Source organism: Panthera uncia, chromosome C2 (assembly GCF_023721935.1).
Source record: "Panthera uncia isolate 11264 chromosome C2, Puncia_PCG_1.0, whole genome shotgun sequence".
In the NCBI taxonomy this organism is placed as follows: domain Eukaryota; kingdom Metazoa; phylum Chordata; class Mammalia; order Carnivora; family Felidae; genus Panthera; species Panthera uncia.
Genome location: NC_064810.1, coordinates 44877980 through 44899979, shown reverse-complemented (window position 1 = coordinate 44899979; position 22000 = coordinate 44877980). Strand labels below are relative to the sequence as shown.

Here is a 22000-nt window from a genome sequence, read left to right as displayed (position 1 = left end):
TGACACTGCAGAGCCTGCTTGGGATTCTCTTGTCTCTCTCTCTCTGCCCTCCCCACCTCAAAAAAAAAAAAAAAAAAAGAGTTGTATAAACATGCTATGTATAAATGGAGCTATACATAGAATTCAGCATGATTCTTAAAAGATATATGCCATGCAAACTTACTTTTTAAATATTGACAGTAAGGCCTAAAATTTGTCCCAAATTTCAAGTGTGCTTCTATTACTAGATATGATAGAAATTTGTTGCCATAAATTATAATTATTTTCTAGAGTTATCATATATATTGAATTGTAAAGATGCAAATACTTTATTTAAATAAACCCTTTAGAAAAATGTAATAGAAGTAAATGTAGCAAGGTACTGGATACTTACTGTATTGTTTTTTCTGACAGCAGAAATAAATGGAAACAAGAGGGAGAAAGGCTATGATATAACAAAAATGAAATGTAAAAGGAGGAAAAAAATGTGAATGGAATGGAAATAAAGGCTGAAAATGCACAGTGTTTTGTGATGTACCTTGAAGCCAGTCTACACCTTCTTGCAATCCTTCTCCTTTTATGGCGTCACTAGCACTGAAATAAAATCCATAAGAAACATATCCATTTCACTACATCATAGAACATAAGAATAAATAATTATAATTTTGCTATATGGCAAATTATTATATTCTAGTAACATATCTGAGCAAAGCTGGTTAAGCACTGAAACTGAATATACATAGGAAATAAAAGTCTAAGTGCTCAGGAAGAAGACATGATAAAATTATTCATAATTTATATAGACATTTGAAAAAGTATATCACTAAAAAATTATTATTCTACTTTGCCCAGTCCTAGTGACTCAAGAGCATTTATTTATTAGAAATGTTTGACTTCGGTTACAATTTAGCCACATGATGGAGTGGCTTTATTTGAAATGGAATTTGGTATCTGTATGGTATAAACCTATGATTATAACTTTGGTGAAGTGGCAGAATAAAAAAATCTCAGATTTCAATCATACTCTTATACCTACTGGCTTCAGGAACCTGGATTGATTACTTAACTCTCTGTCTCAGTTTTAGCATCTATAAAATGATGGTAAATTGACTAACATAATAAAAGGCAGAGGATTTTTATAGTATCAGATCACCTTTTTCAAAGACATGGACTGACAGCATTTAGTATAAACAATTAGATTTCCTGAATGATTAGGGTTCCTTTTAACTGTGCTGAAGCAAGATTTAAAAATGTACCTAACTACCTAAAATAATTAGATGCTAATAAAATCAGAAATTACTTCCAAGGCATTACTTATTAGATTACAAATATGACTTATCATAGAATTATTTTTTAAATAGAAAGAAACCAACAGCATTGATACATAATTATTCAAAGCAAATTATAAATTATCCGTATCAGTAGCAAAACATCAGTAACTAAAATGCTTAAATCAAGAAAGATCAGTGTATTGATTTTTATCACACATCTATAGTCCCAAACAAGACTATAGTCCCAACCAAACAAATAATACAATGGAAAAACTTTCCCCCTTTACTGGAGATGTTAATACTGTACTAAAAACCTTGCATCTTTTCCTAATAATTCCCAAATGTATGAACTCTACCTCTCCTTTTGAACACGTCATCAGGTCTATAACTAGAAAAAAAGCCAAAGTTTTTACCATGTCTTACAAGGCCCAATGGGGTATGGTCCCTGGCTATTTCTCAATGGCCCCATCTCCTATAATTTCCCCTTAGATTTCTGTTCCAGCCAGCCTGGACTTCTTGCTATTCCTGGAACACACCAGGCACATTCTCACCTAAGAGACTTTTCACTTGGCTGGTCTCTCTGTCTGGAAAGCTATTCCTCCAAGCCTTCACATGAATTGCACCCTGACTTCAATTAGATCTCGCAGAGAGAGCACTTCTTATTATTCTCTCTCTTATTATCCTACTTTACTTTTCTTCATCCTTCCAGCTGACATTTTATATACTTGTTTATCTGTTTCATTATCTGTTGCCCTCAAAAGAGAGTAAATAAGCAAATACATATTGTACCAGGGACTTAGTCAAAGAACACACAAGAAGAATATTAACAAAATCAGACCCTGAAAATCAGAGTTGACTACCTGTTTAGTACAACGATGAAAACCAATGATTAAACCACAGAAATTTTCCTATAATTTTCCAGGCTATGTTTCTCTATAATCTCTTGTTTATTGCCCAGTAAATTTATTTGTACCTAAGGCAAGAGAGATACCATATTTTATCTCCATATTATTGAGTGTTACCTTTATCTGTAAAACGGGAAAAGAAAAATAACTGTATTTTCAATTTTTTTTACATGCTTTAAAGAAAATAGCAAAAAATAAAAAAAAAACTTAACAAATGAAACACTAATTAGAACTTAGTGAGATATTTTTTGAATTAAGAAGTCAATATTATAGATAAATTTCTTCTGTAAGTTATATAGAAAATATAGAACCAGGCAATATAATACTCCACATCATTACAATGTCAGGATGTTACTTTTTCTCTCAGTGAGAAATATTTAGGTGTCACAACTGAATAAATAAATCTATTAAAATTCAATCGCTGATTATTTTAAGTAGAAAGATTTTTTCCATTTGCAAAGTAAATTTCTATTCCAAAATTAAAAGTAGGACTATATCTTTTACTAATTTAGACACAGATTTCTTAATGTACTATTATTTTACTTTAGATATTATCAATTTAGGTATGATTTAAAGAAATACAATGTTTCTAGCTTAAGATATTTCTTTACCTAAAATCCCTCCTTTCTTTACCAACCAAATACCACAGAACCTCAAATCCAACTCAAAAGACATTTAGTAAAATTGACTCTCCGTCTGATTTCAAAGTAAGGTTTTACTCAAGATATGCAGTGTTTTGCTCCTGGGTAGAGATGCTGTTGGCCCTGAGTAACTGAGGCATTTTAAGGGCTTTTTCAAGCTCTCTTTTATACTATTCCTTTTTCAGAACGAAGGTTAGTTCTAAAAATTCTTTTCTGAGCTCTACTATCTCCTTGTTCATACTCTGTTTCTCCTTCTAGAGGCAGTAGATTTCTCTGCCTCTGTTAGGCCTTTCTCCATAAAAACCTTCTTTAAAAAAAGCGAAACTGGAAAGAGAAGGACATCTTGCAGCAGGAGAAGGTAGGTGGGTGGACAGAAGGAAGCTCAAATTAATGTAAGGCCGGCACTAAAACACTAATATATCACTTCTGGTAATCCTTATTGGAGTATTTTGGAGGAAAGACACACTGGAGTTAAATGTATCAATAAGAAACCGCTTTCCAAATAAACGCTGAATAATAATGTCAGATACTAATTATTGCAGAGTTCAATTTTATTAGTATGTCCAAATGAAATTATTATTCCCATTTCTATATACTCATATAAACCAAACTTTGTTGTGTACATACTAAGTACCTGGCACTATTATTATTCGAGGGGTCACAGAGTGAATAAAACTGATAAAATCCAAGCTCTCATGGTGCTAATGCACTAGTATGAGAAGACGGGCTATAAAAGAAGCAATACCCAGATAAGACATTGCAGTAGAAATATAAAGCAAAGTGTGAAAAAACAAGGTACAGAGGTAAGATATAGTAATATTCTGGAGGGTTATCAGGAGGGGTCTCTCTCCTGAAGGAGGTATAATAGCAAGTCAGGAAAATTATTTTGGATAAAAGGAGTAACACGTGCAAATGTTCTTATGGGATTGTAGATGGCTGATACAATGTGCAGAGGAAATCAGTGTGGTTGAAATGGGGTGACTGAGTGGGCTAAATTATTCTTTTAAAGAGTGGTTTATATTTTTCTATCCCTAAAAAGATTTTAAAAGTTTTTTTTTTTCTAAGACTTACTTAGTTAAATAATCTCTACACCCAAAGTGGGACTCAAACTCACAACCCCAAGATGAAGAATCACATGCTCCACCAACTGAGTTAGCCGGGTGCCCCAGGATTTGAAAATATTTTAACAATCATATATTCATGAGCACTTGCACTGACACAATTCTATACAACAAAATCCCTAGCTTATATCCTATCATGTTACGTCACTTACACGATAAGCTTGGCAAAGAAAAATTGAAGCTCAGAGATTTTTTTCAGAATGATAAAATGAAAAGTAAATATAAAACTTTACCAAATGTGCCATGGTTTATCTTTGATGTTCTCTAAACACAGCAGTTGAGACACTTTTACAGATGTTACTGAATCTCTAAGATCCATTTTGTTTGCAAAGAATAAGATTGGTATTCGGCGGTGCTTAATATCTAAAAGAGAAAATAAGACGATCATCACACCTCCAGCTTTTTGGTCCTTCCCCCCAAATTCTTAAAACTAAAATTCACTAAAACTGTTTTCCAACCTCTTCTTTCTATATCGAACATACACAAACATTTGAAGACATGTACTGTCAGGCATGTATTTGAATGATAGGAGAATTAAAAACAAACAAACAAACAAACAAACAAACAAAAACCCTTTCTTCTTAAGACTATCTGCCTTTTGGTTGGAGCTTTAAAACAAAGATGAGTGAGGTGGGAGTTGGGGCTCGTTAAGCAGCTACTGAGCAGCACCTGCAAAGGGATTAAATATTTCGTTTTTATTGTCAGTAGAAAGGAGGCAAACTTCAATGAAGTAGAAGATAAACTAGATCTTGATTTTAGATTTTAGTCACAGTTTTCAGATAACAAGCTGGATATTTTAACAAGATATTTTTTTACCTTGTTACAATTTTGGAAATATTTTCAGTTTTGAATAGATAACACCTTTAAATAGTTCAAAATTCAGAAGACACAACATGGTATACAGCAAAAGAATCTCCCTCCCACCTGTCCCAGGCTATCCACTTGTCCTCTCTAGAAGAGTTAACCCATATTACCTATTTCTTGGCATCTTTTTAGAAATATTTGCAAACAATTATTATACATTATTCTTTATACAGATAGTAGCAGACTATTCAGTTTTATATATTTTGATTTTCACTTAATTTCATATCTTGAAGACCATCCCATATCAGTACATAATGAGCAGTTTCTTCACTATTTTAACAGTTGCAGAATACTGTCTGTTAGTACTATGTGCCATAATTTGTATAATCTGTTCCCAGTGAGATAGATGTGTTGTTGCCAATTTTTAAAACTATAAACAATGCTGAAATGAATAAAAGTGTACACAGCAAATTTTGCACATGAGCCAGCATGTTTATAGGTTAAATATGAGAAGTAGAGTTGCTGGTGAAAGGATATGTAAATTGCTATTTTGACAGTGATTACTGAAAGGCTTTCCCTTAAAAATTGTATCAATGTATACTTCAACAACAATGGATAAGAATTAATGTTTCCAGTGCCCTTGCCACAAGAGTGTTATCAAACTTGTTGATCTTTTCTATATGACAGGGGATAGGTAAAAAGTACTACCAGAATATGTTTACTTTGTTTTGAGAAAGGTCAAGAATTTTTCTATATATTCAAAGGAGATTTCTATTTCGTCTTTTATGAACTATCTTACCCTATCCTTTCCCCATTTTTCTAGTAAGTTTTTATTTTCTTATTGATTTGTAGGAACACAACAAGTAGTAAGAGAAAAAGTCCTCTAGCTATGATATAAACTGCAAATATTTCCCCTTGCTTGACATTTGCCTTTGACTTCTCATGGTTTCTTCTAAGTCAAAACTTTTTAAATAGTAAAATTCATCAATCTTTTCTTTTAGGATTCTGGGTTCTGTGTTATAGTTAGAAAGGTCTCCTCTTGCCCTGTAATTTTATTTTACTTTATTTTATTTTATTTTATTTTATTTTATTTTATTTTATTTTATTATTTTATTTTATTTATTTATTTATTTTTTTTTGCCCTGTAATTATTTTAAACTTCTCCCATACTTCTCCCATAGTTTCTTCTACTGCTGTAATGTTGTGATTTTTACATTTAAATATTTAGTCCAGCTAGAATTTACCCTGGAACAGAGAATGTCAGAATGGATAAAAAGAAGTTAGACATATCTATATGATGTTTACAAGAAACACACTTGGAACATAAGGACACAAACAAGCTGGGAGGAAAAGGATAGAAAAACATTATGCACACATGTAAATGTAAGAAAACGCACATGGCTACCCTACTATCAGAAAAAGTAGTGTTCGGCGCACCTGGGTGGCTCAGTCGGTTAAGCGGCCGACTTTGGCTCAGGTCATGATCTCGGGGTCTGTGAGTTCAAGCCCCGCGTTGGCCTCTGTGCTGACAGCTCAGAGCCTGGAGCCTGTTTCAGATTCTGTGTCTCCCTCTCTCTGACCCTCCCCCGTTCATGCTCAGTCTCTCTCTGTCTCAAAAATAAATAAATGTTAAAAAAAAAGATTAAAAAAAAAAAAAAGAAAAAGTAGTGTTCAAGATGAAGGGTATTAAAGAAAAAGACCGCATTTTTTGGTTATTGTTGTTCTCCGTGCAGTTTGCTTTATGTCAGTGTTTTTTAAGTTTTTAAGTTTGTTAATTAATATACAGTGAAATATCAGTTTCAGGTGTACAATACAGTGATACCACACTTCATACATCACCTGGTTCTCATCACAAGTACACTCCTTAATCCTTATCACTTATTTAACCCATCCCCCCTACCTCCCTTCTGGTAACTATCAGTTTGTTCTTTATAGTTAAGAGTCTGTTTCTTAGTTTGCCCCTCTCTCTCTGAAAAATGCAGGCATTTAAAAATTATAAAAGTGTTGATCGTTTACTCAAGAGGACAAAACAATATTAAATGCATATGTATCTAATAAATAAGCTTCCAAATATATAATGCAAACTTTGACAGTATTAAAGGGAAATATAAAGAAATCCACAATCATAGGTGGATACTTCAAGGCCCCTCTCTCAGAAATTGATAGAATAGACAAAAAAGATCACTAAGAATGTATAAGATGTGAACACTATCTATCAACTGACATTTACAGACCCTTCACCCAACAACAGCAAAATACATATTTTACTTAATTGCAGATGGAAGAGTCACCAAGCTAGACCATATACGTTGGGCCATATATTCCTAAGGATGAAATCATACAGAATATGTTATTCCATCAAATGGAATTAAGTTAGAAATCAATAACAAAAAGAAACCTCGAAAATTCTCAAATATTTGGGAAATTAAATATAATTTATATTTATATATTTATATATTTTATATTTATATTATATATTATAAATATATACCATATATTATTATATATGTAATGGTAATATATATATTATACATGTAATGTTAATATATATATTATATATTATATTATTATAATATATATATTATATTATATTATTATATTTATATATTTTAATATATATTTATATATTAAATATAATTTATATTTATATTTATATATTAAATATAATTTATATTTATATATTTATATTATATTAAATATAATAAATAATCTAAGGGTCAAAAAAGAATTCACAAGGTAAATTAGAAAATACTTTAAATAATAAAACAAACATATCAAAATTTGTGACATGTAGGGATGCCTGGCTGGCTCAGTCTATTGAGCATCCAACTCTTGGTTTTGGCTCAGGTCATGATCTCACAGTTTGTGGGTTCGAGCCCTGAATCAGGCTCTGGGCAGACCTGACTCAGCTTTAGATTCTCTCTCTCTCTCTCTCTCTCTGTCCCTCACCTGCTTTCTCTTTCTTTCAAAATAAATACATAAACTTAAAAAAATTGTTTCCAACTGAAAAAGGTAATAAACACTGAAATACAATGTAAGTATAGAATTTTCATAATAAAACAAAGAACAAAAATTAACAAAAATTTTAAAAAGACAAACCATCAGAGGAAATTAACAAAGCTAGAGTTCTTAAAAAGTTAATATAATCAATACACTGTTTAAAAGATTGAGCAAGAAAAAACTGAGGAAACATAAATTATCAATATCAGAAATGAAGGAAGATACATAGATCTTATAGACATTAAAAGGATAGTGAGAGGATATTATAAACAGTTTTATGCCAGTAAACCTGACAATGGAGATAAATTTAAAAATACGGTCATAAATTACCAAAAGTGACCCAAGGAGAAATACAAAACTTTAACAGACTTATATCATTTTAGGAAATTTAACTCATAATTCATAGTCTCCCTACTCCCTGACACTCCTTGCACACACACAAAATCCCAACCCAGATGACTTCATTGGTATATTCTATCTAACACTTAGGGAAGAAATAATACCAACTCTATGCAACCCAAAAAATAAAATAAAAAGAGAAAGAGTAAATACTTTCTAACCCATTTTATGAGGCCTCTATAACCTTGATGACTAGAGCATTTTAAGAAAGGTATAAACCAAAAAACCTCATGAGCACAAAAACAAAACTCTTTAGCAAAGTGTCAGCAAATCCAATTCAATGATATATAAAGAGGTTAATAATCAATAGTCAAATGAGGTTTAATCCAGAAACGTAAGTTTGGTTTAATATATGTGAATCATACTATCATTGCAATAGATGTAGAAAAAGCATTTGGTAAACTATGACTTGAGTTTACGATGGAACCTTTTGGAAAATTAGGAATAACAGAAAATTTCCTTGACCTAATAAGGAAAGATATAAGCAAACCCTACTGAGCAGCATACTTAATGATAAAATGTTGGATGCAAAGAATGGGAGTAAGACACAGAAACAACATAAGTGTCTATCAATGGATGAATGACAAAGTTAGTGAATAACATGAGCTTGAACTATGCAGGTCCACTTATACATGCCTTTTTTTTTTTTCAATAAATATATTGAAAATTTTTTGGAGATTCACCAACAATTTGCAAAAATCTGTAAACAAATCATGTAGCCCAGAAACATAGAAGAAAAATTAAGAAAAGGTTAGGTATCTCATGAATGCATAAGATACATATAGATACAAGATGAATTTATCATTTAATATCATAAAAGATATACAAATCTATTATAAAAAGTTAAAATTCATCAAAATTTACATGTACATAGACCAAACATGGCAGCATTCAGTTAAGAGATATGCAAACAAATGTAAAGATGCAGTATTAATTCATAACTGCATAAAATTAACTGCAACACATACTGTACCACTGAGATAATTTCAAAGTCATCTCCTGCACCTGTTGCAGTGAGCTTAAGTGTTGAAAGTATCTGTTTAAAATGCTATTTGACCCTAATCATCTCTATGTGAATTCTTCTCTCCAGTAAATCGTGTATCACAGTAAAAGTTATCTCTTACAGTTCTCACATATTTTTTCACCTTAGTTTGTGCAATACTGTAAACCTTGAATTATATGGCACCCATACAAAGTCCCACCAGTCATCCTGGAAATGAAAGAAGCAAAGAAAAGTTATGACGTTACAAGAAAAAGTTGAATTGCTTGATATGTACCATAGATTGAGGTCTGAATCTGTGGATGCCTGACATTTCAAGGTAAATGATTCCACTATAAGGACCAACATAAAAAAAAAGAAAAGGAAATTCATGAAGCCATTGCTGCAGTTATGCCAGCAGGCATGAAAACCTTGCACATTTCATGAAATACCTTTTCATCTTGTATTGAAAATGTAGCTTTTATGTGAGTGCAGGATTGCTATAAGAAAGGCATCCCTATAGACTCTAACATGATTCAAGAAAAAGTGAAGTTATTATGTGAACATAAAGCAAAAGGAAAGTGGAGGATTTAGTGCTAATAAAAGATAGTCTGATGGGGCTCCTGGGTGGCTCAGTTGGTTGAGTGTCTGACTTCAGCTGAGGTCATGATCTCGCAGTCCATGAGTTCAAGCCCTGCATCAGGCTCTGTGCTGACAGCTCAGAGCCTGGAGCCTGCTTCAAATTCTGTGTCTCCCTCTCTCTCTGCCCCTCCCCCACTCATGCTTGCTCTCTCTCTTGCTCTCTCTCTTCCTATCTCTCTCTGTCAAAAATAAATAAAAACATTAAAAATTCTTTTTAAAGTAAAAGATGGCCTGATAATTTTAGAAAGAGATTTGGCTTAAAAAGTATCAAGATAACAGGAGAAGTAGCTTCTGCCAACCAAAAGGTAGCAGACAGTCTCCAGATGCCATTAAGGAAATCATTGAGGAGAAGGATATCCACCTGACCAGGTTTTTAATGCAGGTGAAAGTGCCCTATTTGGGGGGGGGGTAGTCACAAAGGGCATTTATTAGTAAGGAAGAGTGGCAAACACCAGGATTTAGGGCAGGAAGAAAGTAGGAAAAAGGTAAGACTTAACCATTTTTTTTTAAATTTTTTTTTAATGTTTTATTTATTTTTGAGACACAGAGAGACAGAACATGAGCAGGGGAGGAGCAGAGAGAGAGCAAGACACAGAATCTTGCACAGCGCTGTGCTGACAGCTCTGAGATGTCAGCACAGAGCCTGACGCGGGGCTGAACTCATGAACCACGAGATCATGACCTGAGCTGAAGTCGGATGCTCAACTAACTGAGCCACCCAGGCGCCCCAAGACTTAACCATTTCTATTCAACATTGTACTGAAGGTCCTAGCCAGTGCAATAAGACAAGAAAAAGAATAAAAGGCATAAAGACTAAAAAGGAAGAAGAATTTTTGTTGTTAACTTCATACATAGAAAATTCTAAGAAATCTAGAGAAAAATTACTAGAATAAGTATATTTAACAACCTCCCATAATATAAATCAATATTTTCACATACTAGCAATGAACCATTAGAATATGAAATAAAATAAACTATTTACAATAGCTTTGAAAATAAAAAAAAAAAAACTTATGGATAAGTTGAATGAATGATGTGTAAGACCTACATAGAAAACTATAAAAGATAGAGAAATTGAGAAAAGGATAAATACATGAAGTGACATACCATGTCCATGAGTTGGAACATTCAATGTTAAGTCTAATGTTAAGATCTCAACTATCTCCAAATATGATCAAAATAAAATCCCAGCACAGTTTTACAAAATTAATAAGCTGATTTTAAACATCATTTAAAAATATAGAACACCTAAAACTACTAAAATCATCTTGAAGAAGTAGACCAGGATTAGAGGATTTATCCTGACTTCAAGATTTATTATACATCTATGGTAATAAAGACAATGCAAAAGCACATAAAAGGGATCAGGGGAACAGAATACAGAGTCCAGAAATAGACACACACGTATACACAAATTATATTCAATAAGCATGAAAGTCAAATGATTTGGACAAGTAATTCAGCGAAAAAAATTTTTCCCCAACAAATGTATTTTGGGATAATTGGATATCTGTAAAAAAAAATGCAAAAATTAATTCAAGATGGGTCTCAGGCCTAAACATAAAAACAGAAACTATGAAGCTACTAGAAGAAAGCATAGGAGAACATGTTAGTAATCTTAAGTCAGTAGGCACAGATTTCTTAGAGAGGACATAAAAAGCTTGTATTAAAAGGAAAAAATGAAGGTTGATGGAGGGAGGTGAGTGGGAGATAGGCTAGATGGGTGATGGGTATTAAGGAAGGCACTTGTGATGAGCACTGGGTGTTGAATATAAGTGATGAATCACTGAATTCTACTCCTGAAACCAATATTGTACTGTATGTTAACTAAAACTGAAATTAAAAATAAAAATTGAAAAAATTGATAAATTAGACTTCACCAAGATTAGATAATATGTTCATTAAAAGATACTGTGAAAATGGGACACCTGGGTGGCTTAGTTGGTTGAGTGCCCAACTCTTGATTGATTTTGGCTCAGGTCCTGATCTCACAGTGTGAAACTGGCCCTGCATTGGGCTCTGTGCTGGCAGTGTAGAGCTTGCTCAGGATTCTCTCTCTCTTCCTCTCTCTCTGCCCCCCACCTCTAGATAAACTTAAAAAAAAAAATAATGTGAAAAAAATAAACAGGTGAGCCACAGACTGGTAAGAAATCTTCAAAACACATATATTTGACAAAGGTATTCTATTTAGAATTTATAAAGAAATGTTAAAATTCAATACTAAGACAAACAACCAAATTAAACACATGGGCAAAAGATTTAAAAAGATCATTTTACAAGAGAGGGGTGCCTGGGTGACTCAGTCAGTTAAGCATCAGGCTCTTGATTTCAGCTCAGGTCATGATCTCATGGTTCGTAAGATCAAGCCCCACACTGGGCTCTGCGCTGACAGTGTGGAGCCTGCTTGGGATTCTCTCTCCCTCTCTCTCTGCCCCTCCCCCACTTGCACACACTCTCTATCAAAATAAATAAATATTTTTAAAAAGAAATTTTACAAGCGAATGTACAAGAATGGTTAATAAAATATGCAAAAGTGATCAACATTTTTAATCATCAGTAAAATAGAAATTAAAAGCAAATGAGATCCTATTACACACCTTGTTGAAAGGCTAAAGTGAAAAAAATATATTATAACATCAATCATTGGAGAGGATGTAAAGAAACTGGAACTCTCATATATGTTGTTAAGAATGTAAAATAGTATGACCACTTTGAAAAATCAAAGGGCAGTTACTTTAAATCTGATCCATATGTCTATCCTATGACTCAGCAGTATTATTCCTAGGAATTTTTCAAAGAGAAATGAAAGCATGTCTACAAAAAAGTCTTTTATAAGAATGTTCATATTGGATTTATTCATAATAGCCCTAACCTAGAAACAGTCTAGATGTCAATCAACAGGATACTGGATAAACAAACTGTTGGATATTTACACAACAGAATGTTACATAGCAATAAATAGGAATAAACAAGTGATATATAAAACAATATAGATGATTCTCCACAACATTATGCCAAATAAAAAAACTTATGCACAAAAATGTATGTGTTCCCCCTCCCCCATTTACATGAAACTGTAGAATAGACAAAATTAATCTGGCGACAGAAATCAGATTAGAAGTTCTCTGGTATGAGGTGAGGAGTATTGACTGGGAAGGAGTGTGAAAGAACTTACTGGGGTGATGAAAATGTTTCTTGATAGGCAGTGTAGTTACATGAGTGTATGCATTAGTCAAAATTAGTGAACTATATAATCAAGATCTAAGCATTTGACTATACACAACTTATACATCAATTTTAAAAAGTTCATATACAGGGTGACTGAATGGATAAAAAAAAAAACAAGACCCATCTATACACTGCCTACAAGAGATTACTTCAGAATCTAAAGACACATACAAACCGAAAATGAGGGTATGGAAAAAGATTTCCCATGCAAATAGAAGCAAAAGAAAGCTGGGGTAGCAGCGCTTATGTCAGACAAAATAAATATTATTTTATTTATTTTTATTTTTCATTTTTTAAATATTTTTTATCTTTAAGTAATCTCTATACCCAACGTGGGTGTACAGTCTGAACTTATAACCATTAGATCAAGAGTCGCATACTTTACTCACAGAGGCAGCCAGGTGGCCCCAGATAAAACAGACATTAAACCAAAGATTATAACAAAATACATAGAAAAGCAATAAATAAGATAAGGAAATCAATCCAATAAGAGGATATAACAAGTGTAAATATCTATGCACCCAACACAGAAGCATCTAAATATACAAAGTAAATATTAATAAATATAAAGGGGAGAAATTGACAGTAATATAATAATAGTAGGGGACTTTAAGATCCCATTTACATCAATGGAAAGATCATTTAGACAGAAAGCCAATAAGGAACTTTGTTCAGTGGCACTGAACAACACATTAAACAGATGGATTTAACAGATATATACAGAATATTCCATCCTCAAACAGCAGAATACACATTCTTTTCAAGTAGACCTGGAATATTCTCCAAAACAGAACATGTTAGGTCACAAAATAAGTCTCAATAAATTTAAGAATACTCATATTATATCTTTTATGACCACATTGGTATGAAACGAGAAATCAACTACAAGAAAAAGGACAGAAAAAAACACAAATACATGGAGGCTAAACAACCAATGAATGGGTCAATGAAGAAATAAAAAAGGAAATAATAAAAAATACCTACAGACAAAAATGAAAACACAATGCTTCAAAATCTTAGGGAAACAGCAAAAGCAATTTTTTTTAATGTTTATCTATTTTGAGAGAGAAAGAGCAGGGAAGGGGCAGAGAGAGAGGGAAAGAGAGAATTGCAAGCAGGTTCCACACTGTCAGCACACAGCCTGATTCGAGGCTCAATCCCATTAACCGTGAAATCATGACCTAAACTGAGATCAAGAGTCAGATGCTTAACCAACTAAGCCACCCAGGAGCCCAAGCCAGCAAAAGGAGTTCTGAGGTAAGTTTATAGCAATACAGGCCTACATCAAGAAACAAACAAACAAAAAATCTCAAACAATCTGAGCCTTTATCTAAAAGAAATAGAAAAAGAACAACAAAAAAAGCCCCAAGTTACTAAAAGGAGGAAATAAAGTTCTGGGTAGAAATAAATGAAATAGAGACTAAAAAACCAACACAAAAGATCATGAAACCAAGATAAACAAAACTGATAAATCTTTAGCCAAACTCATCAAGAAACAAAAAGACAGAAAGGACCCAAATAAGTACAATCAGAAATTAGAGAAGAACAGACACCACAAAAATGTCAAGGATTATGAGACTGCTATGAAAAATTATATGCCAACAAATTAGACAACCTGGAATAAATGGATTAATTTCCTATAAACATATAATCTTTCCAGACTGAATCAGGAAGAAATAGAAAATCTGAACAGACTGATTGCTTGTAACAAAACTGAATAAAAAAAAAAAATCAAAAGACTACCAATAAACAAAAGTCCGAGACCAATGGGCTTCACAGGTGAATTCTATCAACATTTAAAGAAGAGTTAATATCTATTCTTCTCAAACTATTCCAAATAGTAGAAGAGGAAGGAAACCTTCCAAATTCATGCTATAAGGCCAGCATTATTCTAATACCCAAACCAGAGAAAGACACTCTAAAAAAAAAATTACAGGCCACTATCTTTGATGAACACAGAGGCAAAAATCCTCAAGAAAATGTAGACAATCAAACTCAACAAAGGATAATACACCATAATCCAGTTGGGTTTATTCCAAGGACATAAGGATGTTTCAATATTAGCAAATAAATCAGTGTGATATACCCCATTAACAAAATGAAGGATACAAACCATATGATCGTCTTAATAGATGGAGAAAAGCATTTGATAAAATACAACATCCATTTATGATAAAAACCCTCAACAAAGTGGGTTTAGAGGGAGAACACCTAAACATACTAAGGTCACATGAAAAACCTACAGCTAATATCATATTCAATGGTGAAAAACTGAACATCTTTCCTTTAAAATTAAAAACAAGACAATGATGTCTACTCTTGCCACTTTGATTCAGCATAGTATTGTGAGTCCTAGCCACAGCAATTAGACAACAAAAAGAAATAAAAGGTATCCAAACTGGCAGGGAAAAGTTAAACTGTCACTAACTATTTGCAAATGACATACTATATATGGTAAACCCAAAAGCTCCATCAAAAACTGTTGGAAACCAATAAATGAATTCAGTAAAGTTGCAGGAGGCAAAATTAATATACAAAATTTTGCTATATATTTGTTATATATATACACAAAAATCTGTAACACATATTGCATTTTAATATACAAAATCCTTAACCAAGGAGGTGAAACTTACACTCTGAAATCTGTAAGACTCTGATGAAAGAAATTTAAGACAACACAAACAAATGGAAAGATATACTATGATCATGGATAGAATTAATATTGTTAAAATGTCCACTCTACTCAAAGCAATCTACAGATTTAATGCAATCGCCATCAAAATACCAATAGTATTATTCACTGAAATAGAACAAATAATTCTAAAATTTGTATGGAACCACAAAAGGCCCCAAATAGCCAAGGCAATCTTGAGAAAGAAGAACTAATCTGGAAGTATCACAATCCCAGATTTGAAGCTATATTACAAAGCTACAGTAATCAAAACAGTATCATACTGGTAAAAGAAAAATAGATACATAGATCAATGAAATAGAATAGAGAGTCCAGAAATAAATCCATGCTTATATAGTCAATTCATCTACAACAAAGGAGGCAAGAATATACAATGGAGAAAAGCAGATAACCCTGATAAAAGATTGCTAAGTTTTTAAAAGTGAAAAAGTCACATAAAAAGTACGAGCTAGATAATTATTACCCCAAATATTTGAATAAGCTTAGGTTGTCTGATAAAAATACCAGTGATTGTTGTTGAGCAGGAAGAATTATTAGAAAGCCCCACACTCTTCCCATTCTATTCCTACTAAATCTACACTTCTTTTAAACCACCACCTCTTCCTAAAAGTCATAGCACAAAGACCACTTAAAATCTTTTTGCAGGAGTAAAGCTATTAATGCAGAGTTCCACAATACTTACTGGAGAATTGTACTGTGGAGAAAAAAAAAGAATATCCATCAATTGGTAAATGATAGAATAAATGTGGTACACTCATAGTATGGCATATTAGGCACCGTTAAAAAGACTAATTACATATATGCAATTTGACTTGAAAGGATTTCCATCATTCAGTGTTATCTGAGAATAGACAGATCAGAAGAGTATAGAGAATATGATCTGATTTTAATAAATAACAATGAGAAAAAAAATACCAAATTGTTAATACTGGTATCTTAAAAGGGGATAGAGGCTGGCATTTAGAGTTTAAAAACATAAAAGATCTATTTCAAAATATTTCTCAGAAAAAATATATATGAAATGCTGTGATTGCACATACCTATATATACATACATGTATGAAAAAATGGCAACCAAAATAATTTTTATTGTTTATTTTATTATTTTTAATGTTTATTTTTGAGAGAGAGAGAGAGAGAGAGAGAGAGAAAGGGCGAGCATGTGCTTGCAAGTGGGGGAACGACAAAGAGAGGGAGACAGATCCGAAGCAGGCTCCTCACTGTAAGTGCAGATCTCCACGTGGGGCTTGAACTCCCAAACCGTGAGATCATGACCTGACCCGAAATCGAGTTGGCCATTAACCGATTGAGCCACCTAGGCACCCCATAACCAAAATAATTTTAAATACATGGTGAAATACATGGAATTTTACTTCCTCCTTTCTTCTTTATCAATCTATATTTTTGGCTACTGACACCTATTCTTTTTATGCAACCAAAAAAAAGGGTATTTTTATTTTGGGGCAACCTGGAAAACACTGCAAAACCTTTGAAATTTCATTCTTCACAGAGCTAGAACAAACAATTCTAAAATTTGTATGGAACCAGAAAAGACCCTGAATAGCCATGGCAATTCTGAAAAAGAAAACCAAAGCTGGAAGCATCACAATTCTGGACTTCAAGCTGTATTACAAAGCTGTAATCAAGACAGTATGGTACTGGCACAAAAGTAGACATATAGATTCATGGAACAGAACAGAGAAACCAGAAATGGACCCATAAACATATGGCCAACTCATCTTCAACAAAGCAGGAAAGAATATCCAATGGAATAAAGGCAGCAAATGGTGTTGGGAAAACTGGACAGCGATGTGCAGAAGAATGAACCTAGACTACTTTCTTATACCATACACAAAAATAACCTCAAAATGGGTAAAAGACCTAAATGTAAGACAAGAAACCATCAAAATACTAGAGAAGAACACAGACAGCAACCTCTTTGACCTTGATCTCAGCAGCTTCTTACTAGACATGTCTCTGGAGGCAAGGGAAACAAAAGCAAACATGAACATCAAGATAAAAAGCTTCTGCACAGCAAAGGAAAAAATCAACAAAACTAGAAGGCAACCAGGGAGAAGATATTTGCAAATGACATATCAGATAAAGGGTTAGTATCCAAAATCTACAAAGAACTTATCAAACTCAACACCCAAAAAACAAATAATCCAGTGAAGAAATGAATAAAAGACATGAACAGACACTTTCCCAAAGAAGACATCCAGATAGCTAACAAACACATGAAAAGATGCTCAACATCACTCATCATAAGAGAATTACAAATCAAAACAACAATGAGATACAACTTCAAACCTATCAGAAAGGGTAAAGCTAACAACTGAGGAAACAACAGATGTTGGTGAGGATGTGGAGAAAGAGGAACCCTTTTGCACCGCTGGTAGGAATGCAAACTGGTGCAGCCACTCTGGAAAACAGTACGGAGATTCCTCAAAAAATTGAAAATAGAACTACCCTATGACCCAGCAATTGCACTTCTAGGTATTTATCCATAGGATACAAAAATGCTGATTCAAATTGGCACATGCACCCCAATGTTTACAGCAGCGCTATCAACAATAGCCCAATTATGGAAAGATCCCAAATGTCCACTGACTGACAAATGGATAAAGAAGATGTGGTATGTATGTATATATATATATATATATATATACGTATATATATATATATATATATATACGTATATATATACACACATATACACACATACACACACAATGGAGTATTACTCGGCAATCAAAAAGAATGAAATCTTGTCATTTCCAACGACATGTAAGTAGAATGTATTATGCTAAGTAAAATAAGTCAGAGAAAGGTAAATACCATATAATTTTACCCATATGTGGAATTAAGGAACAAAACAGATGAACATAGGGGAAAAGGAAAAATAAGATAAAAAACAGACAAGCAGGCAAGCCAGAAGAGACTGTTAAATAAAGAACAAGCTGAGGGTTGCTGGAGGGGCTTTGGGTGGGAGATGGGTCAAACAGTGATGGGCATTAAGAAAGGCACTTGTTGGGTGAGCATTGGGTGTTATATGTAAGTGATGAAACACGAAATTCTACTCCTGAAACCATTATCACATTATATGTTAACTGACTTGGATTTAAATAAAAATTTTAAAAAGTACATGCAAAAGTAAAACACGTGAAAATTTAAAAAAATAAAATAAAAAAACATATATAATGTGCTACAGGTAAAGATATGAGTTCTGCATAATTACTATATTTTAAAATTGAAAATAAAGGGGAGTAATATACTCATTACTGTTAGAATTGTTGAATCATTGTATTGTACACCTGAAACTAATATAAAACTGTATTGATTATATTTCAAAAAAAATTCAAAAATTTTAAAATAGAGATAATTACATAACACCAGTAACACTTTCTGCCAACACTAAAGAATAAAACATCTCATGTAAACAGACCCTCAAGCACAGATGCCACAAACACACAAACATACCTGGATGATTCAGAAGAGTATCAAGTTCTTCTTTGGCCACAACCATTCTTAATCTATCACTACTATCAATGACAAAAATAATGGCTTGTCCTTCTCTGTGTAACATAAAAAATGAGAAAAATTAACGATAAACTCATACATTTTTCCATATTTAGTATTCATCTGCATTTCCTAACCTGTGTATTATCTCTTTATTTATTAGTTTATATGAGTGATTAATATATTATCATTAGTCATATTTTATGTAAAGTAATTTGTTCTCGGTTGATAATATGGTAAATTTAATGACTTGTTATTTCATAATTTTTAAAAATCACAAGTAAAATCATAATTCTATTACACAGATACAATCATTATTAATACTTTGGTGTAAATCATTTTTGACATTTTCTTTGTGTATACTCACATATGAATATCTACATTTGTATTTAAATGGAATCTTGCTGTTTTACATCCTGACTTTCTGATATATAAACATTTCCGTGATCTTTTTCTGCAGTATGGTTTGAGCTTTTTTAATTTTGAGAGAGAGAGAAAGAGCATGAACAGGGGAGGTACAGAATGAGAGGGAGAGAATCCCAAACACGCTCCACACATCAGTGCAGAGTCTGATGCGGGGCTCAAACTCACAAACCATGAGATCATGACCTGAGCCAAAATCAAGAGTTGGACACTTATCTGACTGAGCCACCCAGGCGCCTCTTGTTTGAGCTACCTTTGTATGAAACATGAAACACTATACCAGTATTTTTTACCTTAACCATAGTGATAAATACATTTTACATTAAGAGGACACATAAGTATACATAACTATATTTGAAATAAGTTTTTGGAAATAATTACAAATAGCTTTTATTTTATTCAGTTTGATTTTTTTTAAACTGATAACCATCTACTGATAACCAGCTACTGAACTGGCTTAAGGGTTCACCTATAGATCTCACTGCCCCTTAAAAAAAAGTCACTGATTCCCTCTGACCCATTCATTGCATGGTGTCATCAAATACTGTGCCAAACTTCTATTGTTGGACTTAGAGATTATTCTTAATTTTCATGATTATGAAAAAGTTTGGAATAAACATCCTCCTAAATACAATTTTTAAATTTTTTGATACTTTAAGATTTGTTCTTAGGACTAAAATTTCTAGGAATATATACAAAATTAAAAGTTTTAGATAAACACTGACAAATTGTATTCCAGACATGCTTTATCAACATCATACTTATACTAATATCAGTACTTTTCCCACCCCTTTCCTGTATGGCTTCTTAACAGTTTTCCATTTTTGCCATTTTAAAAGCATATTTACATTGTATTTCATTAATTGCTAGTGAAGTTCAATATCTTTTCATATATTTACTGGACATTTATACTTTTTTTGTGAATCACTTATTCTAGTAGTAAGTTATTATCTTAAAGTTCAATATCATTAGTAATCACACGAATATAAAAATAAAACAACTTTCTAGTTCTATTTCTTCTACCATTAAAAAAAAATGAATACAGATTATCACCAGTCATTTATTAGTAGTAGCCATAGAAATTGATATGACTGGAAAGATCTACCAAGAGCTTTAAAAATGTTCACTTTGAACCAGTAATTTTATTTCTGAAATTTATTCTGAGGAAACATGGACTATGACAAAGATTTATGCAGAAAGATGTGTTAACTGAAGGGCTGTTTATAATCTTCAAAAACTGAGGAAAGCCTTTATGTCCAAAAATAGAAAAATGACCAAAAAATAGACATAAGCATATGAAAAAATAACAGGTAGCCATGCATTAGTTATATTCTTTGTATGTTTTTCCTGATTTATTCTTATCATGAATGTTAACTGAAAAAGCAGGATAAAAAACTATATATGGCAATTTATAATGTTCCTTTCTCAATTATGTAAAGTGTGTATTTTATATTTTAAAAAAGAAGAAATATACAAAAAAGATTAACAATAGCAAATTTATTAGTAGTGAGATTTATGGAAAACAACTTTTGTATATTCTCTTCTATATTTTTCAAATATTAAAAAAAGTGCACTCCTTATATTTTATATTTTATTACTTTTTCATATTATAAGGATAAGATGCAAAAATTATATAATAATTAATATTATAGAATCATATAAATGACAAAGTAAACTTCCCTTATAATCTTGTTGTTCCCAAAACAAATGCTATTAATGGTTAGGTGTACATTCCACCTATTTTTTTTCTTCTCTATATATACTAAGCACATATTTTTATTAAGAATACTATTTTTCTTTTTATAATTGAGATATGTCATTATAAACAGGGTTCAACACACAATTTTCAGTGTATATCTTTGCCCACCAGTGTTAGTCATAGGATACTTTTCAAGCAGCAAAATGATGGCTGGAGGGCATGAACATTTTTCATTTTAACAGATACTGGTAAATCTCCCTGAAAAAGATGTTACATTCCCACCATAAGAATGACTTGTTTTGCCAACAGTACACTTAATCTTTTTAACCTCTTTCAGTCTAACAGATTAAAATGAATTTGTTCTTTCATAATTAGAAAAATATAGAGATACAAGATATAAATTTACTATTATTATAAACTTCTCCATAGTAACCATATTCACTTTTCAACCTACAATTTATCTATAGTGTTCATAATTAACTTCTTCCAAAAAGATTTTGAAGAAAAAGGAATTAAAATAAGAAACATTTCCTTTTGGAGTGTCTGGGGGGTTCAGTAAGTTAAGCATCCGACATTTGGTTTTGGGCTCAGGTCATGATCACACGGTTCATGAGTTCAAGCCCCACATCAAGCTCTGTGCTGACAGTGCAGAGCCTGCTTGGGATTTTCTCTCTCCCTCTCTCTGCCCCTACCCCACTC

The 22000-nt window shown here is 32.4% G+C and overlaps 1 protein-coding gene across 2 annotated transcripts in view; it reads right to left on the bottom strand.

The window, feature by feature from the left end:
* ARL6 (ADP ribosylation factor like GTPase 6) overlaps positions 1-22000 on the bottom strand; it is a 59867-nt gene that overhangs the window by 25692 nt on the left and 12175 nt on the right. For both annotated transcript variants that reach the window (XR_007457235.1, XM_049628063.1), the window contains exons 5-7: positions 19141-19235; positions 4151-4280; positions 518-573 (exon numbers count right to left, since the gene is read on the bottom strand). Coding sequence is in view for 1 of the 2 variants with exons in the window: in XM_049628063.1 (XP_049484020.1) it covers positions 518-573; positions 4151-4280; positions 19141-19235 (281 nt within the window). In the remaining variant the exon portion in view is untranslated. The remainder of the gene's footprint in view (positions 1-517; positions 574-4150; positions 4281-19140; positions 19236-22000) is intronic.